The sequence below is a fragment of the Trichechus manatus genome, unplaced genomic scaffold (genome assembly GCF_000243295.1).
Source record: "Trichechus manatus latirostris isolate Lorelei unplaced genomic scaffold, TriManLat1.0 scaffold00008, whole genome shotgun sequence".
In the NCBI taxonomy this organism is placed as follows: Eukaryota; Metazoa; Chordata; class Mammalia; order Sirenia; family Trichechidae; genus Trichechus; species Trichechus manatus.
In genome coordinates, this window is record NW_004443944.1 from 17,746,047 (window position 1) to 17,758,268 (window position 12,222).

Here is a 12,222-nt window from a genome sequence, read left to right on the forward strand (position 1 = left end):
TGGAAGCAGATGGCCAGCCTTTTCCTCCAAGGTGCCTCTGGGTAAGTTTGAACCACCAACCTTTCAGTTATTTGTTGTTATGCGCCACGGAGTTGATTTTTGACTCGTAGCGACCCCATGTGACGGAACAGAACTGCCTCATAGGGTTTTCCAGGCTGTAATCTTTATGGGAGCAGATCGCCAGGTCTTTCTCCCACAGAGCCACTGGGTGGATTTGAACTGCCAACCTTTCAGTTAGCACCCGAGCACTTAATCCTTTGCACCACCCAGGGACTCCTGGCCCCTACCCCAGGCACGGTGAATATTCCTTCCTTAAAGACTTTGCTCAAGCTGTTCCCTCTGCCTGGAATTCCCTTTCCTCTTTGCAGTTTATAGTGACCCCTTACTTATCCTCCAAGGAGCAGCTAAATGTCACCTACTACAGGAAGACTTCCCTGACTGCCTTAGAAGAAAGCAAGCCTTCATGGAATACCTACTGTGTGCTGACCCTTGTATTGCGCTCCGGTGGACAGCAATGACTCAGACTCCAGCCCCACCTTCAGAGGTCCAGGGTTACAGTCCAGCAGGAAGAAGTGATAAAGTTGGAGGTGCCTGAAAACATGGACAGGAAGCTGCAGAGGAAGTGGAAAGTGATAATCCCTAGTGGCAGGCGCAGGGTGGGGGACAGCGCTGAAACGAAGCTCCAGACCCAAGAATTCAAGCGCCAGTTTCCGGGCGGAGAAGCCACCCTTACCTCTCCCTGGCGCATTCACCCCTCTTGCCATCTCCTGCCCGCTGGTCCATCCACAAACAGGCCACATGGGGTGGAGGGAGGCAGCACGGAGCAGAGGAATGCCTGGTTGAGAGCATGGGCTCTGACATCAGACTGCCTGTGTGACCTTGGGCATCTCACCTGACCTCTCATCTCATCTGCAAAATGGCCACAAAAAAACAGGTTCTACCATAGAAAAGTAGAGCTGTGTGAGAATAGGACAAGATGACACACGGGAGATGCTTAGAATGGAAGCATTAAGCACTCAATGACTATAAGCTCTTCTTACTACTATTTATTATTTTAATTGACAGAAGATTTGGGTCCCACTAAGAAGGCACCATGTTTCCTGGGGGAAATTCATTCTCTTCTCTGGGCCTCTCTTTCCACATCAGAAACGTGAGTAAAGTGGTGGGATTTCCAGCTCTGATATTCTGGAGGAGTCCCTGGATGGTGCAAATGTTTAACCTGCTGCTAACCAAAAGGTCGAGGTTCAAGTCCACCCAGAGGTGCCTCAGAAGAAAAGCCTAGTGATATACCTCCAAAAAATCAGCCATTGAAAACCCTAGAGCACAGTTCTACTCTGACACACATAGGGTCATCATGAGTTGGAATCGACTCCACCGCAGCTTGTGGTGTGGTTGTGAATATTCTGGGATAGGAATGAACGGGGTGGAGGGTGGGGAGAGTTAAGCATAAGGGGGCAGGATGGTATAAGTAAAGACCCAGGGGCAGACCTAAGCGCTCCGTAGGGATGAGACCCCCAGGCAGCCTACAGTGTTGGTGAGTCGCAAAAGATGTGTTTACACAAAACGTGATACATACATACAATGGGACACTACTCAGTGAGTAGGAGAAACGAAGTCTTGATACATGCGACAATCTGGACAGAGCTGGAAGACATTATGCTGAGTGAAATAAGTCAATCACAAAAGGACAAGTATTGTTTGACCTCACTTATATAAAAAGACAAGAGAAGGCGAATGTATAGAGAACGAAGTTTATTTGTGGTTACCAGGGGCTGGAAGGAGGCAGAAAGGGGGGGTTAACGGTGATGGAAATATCACATTCATTAAGGGTAGGGTTGTACAGCGATTGTTATAATTGTACACCTGTAAAAAGATAACAAAAATCCTCACAACTGGACCAATAAGCAAAATCCTGATAAATGGAGAAAAGATTGAAGTTGTCAAGGATTTCGTTTTACTTGGATCCACAATCAATACCCATGGAAGCAGCAGTCAAGAAATCAACCGACATATCGCATTGAGCAAATCTGCTGCAAAAGGCCTCTTTAAAGTGTTCAAAAGCAAAGACGTCATTTTGAGGACTAAGGTGCATCTGACCCAAGCCACGGTATTTTCAATCACCTCATATGCATGCGAAAGCTGGACAATGAATAAGGAAGACCAAAGAAGAATTGACACCTTTGAATTATGGTGTTGGCAAAGAATACTGATTACACCATGGACTGCCAGAAAAATGAACAAATCCGTCTTGGATGAAGTACAGCCAGAATGCTCCTCAGAAGTGAGGATGGCAAAACTTTGTCTCACGTACTTTGGACTTGTTATCAGGAGGGACCAGTCCCTGGAGAAAGACATCATGCTTGGTAAAGTAGTGAGTGGGTCAGAGAAAAAGAGGAAGACCCTCAATGAGATGGATTGACACAGTGGCTGCAACAATGGGCTCAAACATAACAATAATTGTGAGGATTACACAGGACTGGGCAGTGTTTCATTCTGTTGTACATAGTACAACTATGAGTAGGAACTGACTTGACAGTTCTAACAACAATAACAAAAAGTTGAATTGGTAAAAGTTGTGTGATAGATATATTTCCAACAATCTCACACACACACACGCACACACACAAAATAGCTGCCGAGGCTGCTTACGTACAACCAAAAACCTCATCGGATTTGGTTTCTTGATTTGGAGGTTTAGAGTCGTGGTTTCATGGGGCATCCCAGTTAACTGGCCTAATAACATGTTTAGCGCTTGTATTCTACCTCCTAATTCATTGAGTAGTGCCTGGGGTCTTAAAAGCTTGCAGGCGGCTATCTAAGGCACAACAATTGGTCCCTATTCACCTGGAGCAACAAAGGAAGAAAGAGAGTCAGGAATAGAAAGAGGATATAAAATGTATGGCTGATTGCCTCCATGAACAACTGCCTCTTATGCCATGAGATCAGAAGAACTGGATGGTGCCCAGCTACCATTACTGACCATTTTGATCAAAGATTCTATAGAAGAATCCTGATAAAAAGGGGGAAAATGCAGAACAGAATTTCAAATTCTCATGGACTCCAAACTTCCTGGAGCCATGAAGGTTGGATAAACCACTGAAAAATTGCCCTGAGATAATCTTTAAACCTTAAACCAAAATTATCCCCTGAAGTCTTCTTAAAACCAAACAATAGTTTAGCTTAACTAGTAAAAAATGTCTGCCTTGAGCATTATGCTCTTTTAAGAACTATCTATATGGGATCAAAATGACAACAGCAACTTGAAAGATTAGATAGGAACCTTAGGGGACGGTGAATTTATGTCAATTGGTGAGGAACATCTCAAAAAAGGAGAGAGAACGGTTGCACAACTCGAAGAATGTAATCAACGATATGCGTAGAAACTGTTGAATTAGTGTATGTTTTGCTAGGGTTGCTAAGAGTCAGAACTGACTCGAGGGCAATGGGGTTGGTTTTTTGGTTTTTTGGTTTTGGTTTTTGCTGTGTATATTCTCAACAACAACAAAATAAATTAAAAAAAAATTTAAATGTGTTTACAAAAGGGAATTAGTAGCTGGATCATGGAGGACCTTAGATGCCAAAACACATGCTTCTGAGGGGCGAGAGGGTGTTGATCAGTTATTTGGAGACTGTCTCTAATCATTAGAAACGTAATGGGCTCTCCTCAGAGGCAGTGAGCTCCCCATCACCAGAGGAGTGCAAGCAGAGATGAAATCTAAGAGAGAATTCAGACATCAGATGGGTGGGAGCCCTATCCACCAAGAGATTCTAAAATCCTCCAAGCAGCATGGGGGAAGAGGCAGTATTCCCTAGTGGTTAAGCTCCCCAGCCCTAGAGTCAGCTGTTTCCTGGGTGTGACCTTGGCAGTTGACTTCACACTAGCTCCTTGGTCCCAGTTTGCCCTTCTATAAAGTGGGAGTAATGATAGTGTCCGCACCGTAGAGTGACTGTGAGGGTTAGATGTGATAGCATCAGAGTACACATTATTGCTGGGGTTACTATTATCGCTCTGTCTTGGCCTCTAGAAGTCCATTCTGCCATCTCTGGCCTGTCCTCTCTCCCTTCTTAGGAGGAGGCAGCTGCCCTGGAGTATGGGGCTGACGAGGCTCCAGGCCGAAGCCTCCCCAAGGAGCTCGCCATGGTTACCAGCTGCCTGCAAGGAGAGGCGGTAAATCCTGAGCTGGGTGGTGGCAGGGAGCGAACCTGTGTGTGGGGTGGGAAGGGGGGCAGCTAAGTGGAATTGAATCTTGTTTAAGGAGGAGGCCCATGTACCCCCGGGCCTGTAATTTACTGCGAGGTTGACAAGACGAAAGCAGAATTTTCGGTGGCATAATCACTGGGACCTCGGGGAGCCGCGGGAGATGAGCCGCGAGGCAGGTGGTGGCAGAAAGGCTTTAAGCAAGATCTGGGGCGCTGATCCTGCTGTGATCACAGAGGGTGGCAGGCCGGGCCATGGGGCGAGTGGGGCCAGGGCCTGGCTGGCTAAGCTCAGGGCTCGGGTCAGCTGTCATCTGCTGCTGTCTCCAGAGCCCAGGTCGGCCTCGATTTTTCAGCTGATTCTATGTGGCAGAATGTCCTACCCAAGTCAGCTGCCGCCTGTATGGCTGCTGATAGTTGTCAGAGTCCCTTCCCGGGAATTACCTGCAGCCAAGGCCACGCCCCCTGGGGGGTGGGGAGCAACCCACACCCCATGTCTGCTAGATGCATGTATTCAAAGACTGGGCCCCTCCAGAGGTCCCCTTGGGACTGGCTGAGGTTCCTATGGAGACAGCATCGCCTCTAGACCGCCCTGCCCTACCCCTCCCCTCCCATGGTGTTCCCCAGAGCACACCCCAATCAACCTGCAAAAGGCAAACCTCTGCCTCAGAGTCTGTCTTTAGAGAGTTAGACCCAAGGCCTTCTACCACCAGAAGGCTTGTTTTAAAGCCACATGGTTGTATAGTGTTGGGATAGGATCACAGAGCTTGCCTTTTACGGATGGGGAGACTGAGGCCCCGAGAAGGAAGAAACTCATCCAATGCCACACCTAATGTTAGAGGCAAAAGCTGGGATGCCAGACCCCAGCCCTCTAGTTCAACTCCTCCATTTTACAGATGGGAAGACTGAGGCCCAGAAAGTTGGGGGATCCAATTTGATATCTATTACCAGGAGCAAGTCAGAGAAGGGCAATGGAGGCAGTGCGCTTGGGTGGGAAGCTCACAGCTCTGAAATTGGACCCCAGCCCCATGGTCTTGAGCCTCTATTTTTTCATCAGTAACTGGAGAGATTAAATCTCATCTCAGGGCGCCGGTGTGAGGATTGCCTGAAATAATAATAATAGCTTGCACTGTTTGTGTGCATCTTGGTGAATGGCACGCATCTCAGTGACTCACTGTGAAGACATGTCACCTCTAGTGCAGGGTCTGGTACCAGTAGGTGCAAAATGATTAACCTTCATTCCACAACTTCCTGACCGCCTGGTCCAGGGGCTCCCAGGCTGGCATCAGAATATGCTAGGGAGCTGCCCCTAGTGCAGGGTTCAAGTCCTGGCTTCTCCACTTCCTAGCTATGACCTTGGACAAGTTACTTCACCTCTCTGCGCCCCAGTTTCTTCATCTGTAAAATAAGGATAATCATAGGACAGAGCATGGCGCAGGTTAAACATACCTACAGGGCTTAGCCCGGTGGGCAGTAAATGTAGCCTCTTATTTTTAGCTGATCGGATGCACACATCCTGGCACAGAGAAAACACCCTAGAAACATTGCCTATTAGTATTGCTATCATGGTCTTGAACCAGATGCTCTGGGGACCTAGGAACAAGCATTTTGAACCCATCCCCCTTGTTATGCCACCGGCATGACCCTGGTCCTCTGACCAGCCCCTGGGAAGCACTCTTCCAGTTTGACCCTCCATTGTACAGAAGCCCAGAGGGGAACGGGGACTTGCCTAAGGTAACCTAGCATAACGGAATCAAAGCCAAGCTCCCACCTAGTCCGCTTGCCTTCCGGGCTAGAGAGCTTTCTCCTGTGCTGCAAAGGGAGAGATCCTTAATGTCATCTGCTCAATGGCAATAAAAATTAACTACCCTGAATATGTGCATTATCAACGCAGCTCTAAGACAGAGAAGGACTAAGGGAGGCTGAAATGAAATGTGTCACGCATGCTCATGGGGTGTCCAAGCGGGCTCTCTAATGGCTCTTTGGAGAGTTCCCCTCACTGTTAGGACCCCACCAGGCTGCTGGCCTCCTCTGCCTTGGCCTGAGTGGAACATACACTAGGCACATGGTGGGTGCTCCATGCAAACCTCCAGTGAGCAGAGCTGAGGATGGGGCTTGGCCCTCATCTGGCCTGGGTTCCAAACCCCCCCCCCCACTCAGATATGCAGCCTACAGATGGCCACAAGGTCACTCTGGGCCACCTCAGTTCCCACCCGAGCCCAGAGGAGGAAAGTGAGAGATGAGCCTTTCTCCCCAAAGGTTCCTGGACCTGGGGTAGGATGCCCAGGGGACAAAGGACCCTGCTGTGCCACACCCTTAATCCCTGCCCCAGGGATCCTCTGACACAGACAAACTTTAATAGACTCGGACCCAGGGAAAGCTTCCCACTGGCTAGAATCCGGTCTTCCAGGAGCTGGGCGGGGGAGACCCAGAAGGGACACCCAGGGCGGGGGCGGGGGAGCCAGGATCTGGCGGGATATTGGAGCTGGGATCTAGTGTGTATGCATGCTGTGAGTGTGTGCCCATTTCCCAAATGGAGCAGGCAGAAAAGTGGGGATGGACAACCAAGGAGGTGGAACAAGGGGAGAAGAAGGGAGGAGAAGTTGGAAGGGGAGGAGGAGACCGACTAGCAGGGAGAGCAAGAGAAAAGTGGAAAGAGGAGGAAAAAGGAGAACAGATAGAATGGGTTTATAAATCGAGGGAGCCCTGGTGGTGCAATGGTTAAGCACTCGACTGCTAAACTGAAAGGTTAGCAGTCCAAACCTACCCAGCAGTCCGTGGGAGAAAGACCTGGCAATCTTCTCCCACAGATTATAGCCAAGAAAAGCCTACTGTGCAGTTCTACTCTGTCAAGTCGAAAATCAACCCAATGGCACCTCACAACAACAACGGTATGTTCATGCAGTAGAGTACTATGCAGCAGTGACAATGAACACACACAAGGACACAGATGGATCTCACAAGCACAATGTTGAGAAAAGGAAGCAAGATGCAAAAAATAAAAAGTGTGTACAGTATTTTTCCATTTGTATCAGGTTCGAACGCAAGCAAGACTAACTAAGATGTTTAGGGATGCACAGTTAGGCGGTCAGCTGGAAAGAAAGGCAAGGGAGTGGTTCTCATACAAGTCAGGATGGAAGGAAGCGGTGGGTGAAGAAGGGACACCCAGGGGGGCTTCTGAGGAGAGGCTGTGTTCAATATTTTGATCGAAAGGTGGGTTCATGGTTGTTCATTTTATAACTGTTTGTTATACTATGCGTTCATGATTTGTGCACTTTTCAGTATAAATGTTGGATTTCACACTTTTAAACAATTACGAAAAGTTGAGGAGGAGGAGGAGCGGGGAGGAGGGAGAGGAGCAAGCGGTTCTGGGTGGAGGGAGAAGGGCCTCCTGGGCTCTGCTCGGCTGGCATCACGGCGGGGCCCTGCCCCCCATCCGGCCGCATTTGTAAAATGGAATAAATATTGACACGGCCAGGATGGTATTCAATTTGTCCTGATCACTGGGCTGCGGTGAGTTCTGACAGGGCGCGGTGTAAAACACCAGGTCGGGATGTAATTTATACTGTCAACGTGATTTACAGCACGGCTCTGCCTGCAGCACCCAGCATCTGGCAGGGTGGGGGCGGGGTGGGGAGGAGGGGCAGGGCAGAGGCACCCGGGGTGGAGGGTCCAGGTGGGCCGCCTCTGGGCAGGTGAGCAGTGCCAGCCCAGGTGTGCGTGTGTGTGCACGTGCGTGTTCCCAGCTTGCGTGGGTGGTCAGCTCTAGGGTGAGTCACATCAAGGGGTGCAGGGAGCCCAATACAGGCCCGTCCTTCCTGGCAGCCACTGACCACCTCCTTGCCCAGCCTCATCCTCCTCCCCCTGACACACCTGTTTGAATGTCATATCTTCTACTAACTAGCTGTGTGACCTTGGGCAAGTCCCTCATCCTCTTGGAGCCACCGTCTCTTCTTGTGTAATAGAAATTTTAAAGAGAGCAGTTGTGAGAATTCAATCAGATCATTGACGTAAAGGGCCTTATGTGGAATGAAGTGTTAGCTCTTATTATTAGCCAATTGGATGGCACCGTGCCTGGCACGTGGTAAAAGCTCTGTAAGTGCTATCTGTCACTATTGTCACTGACTCAGGATCAGCTCCATATCTATAACCTGCCTCCCTCTTGCCCTTCTCTATTCCTTTGATCCGCCACGGCTGTTCCCCAGAGGCGCAAGCTTGGGACACGTCCCATTGTGTCCCATCACCCCCATCACTCTTGTTGGAGTGAAATTAGATTGTAAAGGGGGATAATGATAGCTTACCTTATGGCATTACTGTGAGGAATAGGCAAGTAATGCACGGAAAGTGCTAGAACCATGCCTGGCTCTTAGTAGGTGATCAATAAATGTCAGCTAAAACGAAAACAGAAACCTGGGAGTCACTCTTGATGCGGCTCCCTCCCTCATTCCCTACATCCACTCCATCACTACATCTGGTCCATTTTGCTTCCTAAATATTTCAAATCTGTCACCTCTTCTCCACCCCAGGACTGCCTGCCTGGTCCGAGTCACCACTATTCTCTCTCCCCTGACACCGCCACAGACTCCCCTCTGGCTCCCGGCTTCTGATCTCACACACCTGTACTTCGTTCTCCAGTGGCAAGCACAGTGATCTCTTTACAAGCACAAATTTATCACCTCTCCTGCTTAAAACCCTTCAATGCGTTCCATTGCTCTCGCGCCAAAATCTAAACTCCTTAAGCCGCTTCTTCGGCTGCTTCTCTAGCCTGTCCCCCCAACACTCCGTGCTCCGCCAGCCCCTGACCAGTTTCAGTTCCTTGAATATGGCTTCGCACACTCTGTTCCCGGTGCCTGAATATGGCTCACTCGTCCTTCAAGTTTCAGCTAAAAAATCACTTTGTCAAGGAAGTGTTCCTTGACTGGTCCCTCCTATCCCTAATGAAGTCGTGAATGTTGGAGTCAAATTTTGGAGTCCCCTGTAATTTCTCTTTGTGGAGCTTGACCCAGTTGGTAGTTCTACACTTATTTGTGAGGTTATTGGATTAAGGGATGTATCTCCCCCTGCTACACACATGTGCACACACACACTAGGCATGAAAGACCATGAAAGCAGGGACTTTGACTTGCTCACTCCTATATCTTCAGCAACCAGCACAGTGCCTGATACAGTAGTTGCTCAATAAATATTTGTTGATGTTGAATCAATAAATGGAACTGGCAGAAGGAAAAAATATGTCTGGAGGGAGGTGGTGTGGCAGTGACCAGGCAACCCCATCATCTGTCCTTCTGCTCATCCTTCCATCCATCCATGCATTCTTTCATCCATTCACCCAGTTAGTGGTGCCCACCCTGAGCACAGCACTGAGGTGTGAGCTGACAGGCAGGGAGCAATAATGGAGGAGCGCTCGGCCAGCAGGCAGGCTACTTAGAGAGCCTGGTACTGGCCACGGGTTCAGAAGAGAGTGAGCTCGCCGGGCTCGGGGAGAGCAGACAGAGAGACTGCATGGAGGGCAGGGCAGTTGACTGGGGCTTGGAAGGTGGGTCAAGGTTGGTTGGGTCAAGGCCACACAGGAGACATTCCTGGCAGAGGGAACAGCAGGAGCAAAGGCCCAGAGGCATAAAAATAGTAAACAATGCTGGGTTTTGTCTTCCCAGGGAGGTGGGTATGTGAAAAGTGGCAGCGACAATAAAGAGTAGGCAGGTTCAGGTCGCTCAGGGCCTTCAATGGCCACGTGTATAGTGGCTAAAGGTACAGGCTTGGTTATAGACGAGAGTTCAGATCTCAACCCCACAACATACCAATTGTGTGACCTTGAGCAAGTCACATAACTTCTTTGTGCCTCAGTTTCCTTGTCTGAAAAATAGGGGCAAATAATAGTACCCACATCCAAAGGTTGTGTTTGGAGTCACTGAGCATGAAAACCCCTTTGCTACTCTAAAGGATAGCTAATGAAAGCCAGGCCTTGGAGTCTGGACTTTATTCTGAGGGTAAAAGGGAGCTGGGGAAAGTTTTGAACAACAGAATATTCCAGCCCATCTAGCAGCATGATCAGCAGAGCCGGGAAGGCAGACTGGGGGCCCAGGATCAGCCTTTGCAGATGGCTGTTTCAGGGCTGACTGTGTGTGTATTTGTGCGTGGAGGGGTGTGGCCTCTTCCTCTGATCATCCCCCCTTCCCTGGCCTCCTCCCTTGCTTCCCTGAGTAATGGTCCAGCCAGCAAGCCCAGAAGCTTTGGCATATCCTGACCCCATACACGAACACACTCAGAAATGTAAACACCCTCCTTCCCCATCGATACAGGCTGAAATTGCAGGGCGTGTGGCACCGCACCCAAGGTCCTAGCACAGCCCACGGGCACAGGCCACCCATCCAGCCACTCACTCCACACTGACTGAGTGCCTACTATGTGTAGGGAGTTGTTCTATGTGCCAGGATGCACACATCAGTACTGATACTCATACACACACGTGCTCATGCATGCCACAGGCACACCGGGGCAGAGACTGGCTGGCTCCCTTGTTTCTGGCATCACCAGGGGTTGACGCCATAACTGACGTCACCAGGGCCTGCCAGATCATCTATAGTGAACAATTTCACGTTTTTTTACCACATCAAAGATTTTGCTTCTAGGTATGGCTGGTATCTGTCTCTCTCCCAACCCCACAGCACTTTCTTAGAGAATCAAAGTCTCTTAAAATTTGTAGTCACTGACAGGGGAGGATGACCCAGTAAGCAAGGCAAGCACAGCTTACTTGTGCTTACTGACTAATCTGTAGTGAAATTGTTCACTACAGATGATCTGGTAGGCAAGGTAAGCACTGTGCCTACCTTGCTTACTGGATAATCCGCCCCTGGGCATCACAGTGCCTTCCACCTGGTGGAGAGGGGGGCAGGAGAGGTGAGCAGAGATCCGGTGGCTCTGTCCAGTGCTCCTCCATGCTCCAATAGCACCTGCGTTACTCCGGGAGCCATTCTGGCCTGGACGGACAGCACTGAGCTGGTAGAAACAATTTTCCTCCGGGGAGAAGGCAGCAGCCAAGCACAGAGAGCTCTGGGCTCCAGATCCGGTGGGCACAGTGCCCTTGGGACTCAGATGGGGCAGACAGGAGCCAGACTGCCAGGCACAGCTCCCACTGGCAGACCTGGGAGCCAGGCAGGCATGGAGAGAGGACATGTACGTGCCAAGCTGGGTGGACAGAGCAGAGAGAGGGAGGGAATGAATGAATGGACAAGCCAAATGAGCTGCCTCTTCCTGCATTACCTTTCCCCCTAGCAGAGTGCCTTACCCTGAAATGAAGAAAGTGCTCCTGAGGATCTGTGCTCCCTCCCGGCAGACCTGTCAGAAGCAGCGGAGGTCACCAGGCTAGCACCAGAGCAGGAGGCAACTGCCCTTACCCTGTACAAGTCCTCACTCTTCTTGGAATGGGGTGCACTCATGGGCCTCAGAAGCAGTTGTTAAATGCATCAGTGAGTAAATGAACGACTAGTAAGACAGCTATCTCTGAAACCCCTTTACATGGTCAGGATACTCAGTACGTAATAGGGGCCCAGTAGTATTTGTTAAATGTTAAGTTATTGGAAATAATAATAATTGTCATTATCATTACATTAAAAAAAAAGTTTCTATCAGCTCTGACTCATGGTGACCCCGTGTGTGTGTCAGAGTACAATTGTGTTCCATAGGATTTTCAATGGCTGATTTTTCAGAAGTAGATCTCCAGGCCTTTCTTCTGCAGAACCTCTGGGTGGTTTGAACCTCTAACCTTTCAGTTAACAGCTGAGCACGTTAACCATTTGCACCACGCAGGGACTCCTATCATTACATTAGCTAGCATTTATTGCCAAACACTGTGGATCACTTTACGTGCATCATCTCACTGATTCCTCACATTGGCCCTATGAGGTAAGCATTATTATCCCCATTTTTCAGATGAGAAAACTAAGGCTTAAAAATGGAGCAAATTACCAAGGTCACAGATGCAGTAAAATAGCAGAGCTGGGACTCAAACCCTGGTCTGATTTTGGA

At 49.4% G+C, this 12,222-nt stretch overlaps 1 protein-coding gene across 1 annotated transcript in view; it reads left to right on the top strand.

The window, feature by feature from the left end:
• Nucleotides 1-12,222, top strand: part of CDH22 (cadherin 22) — a 125,971-nt gene that overhangs the window by 26,467 nt on the left and 87,282 nt on the right. The window contains exon 2 of the mRNA XM_012558633.1: nt 4,070-4,168. Coding sequence (XP_012414087.1) covers nt 4,070-4,168 — 99 coding nt within the window. The remainder of the gene's footprint in view (nt 1-4,069; nt 4,169-12,222) is intronic.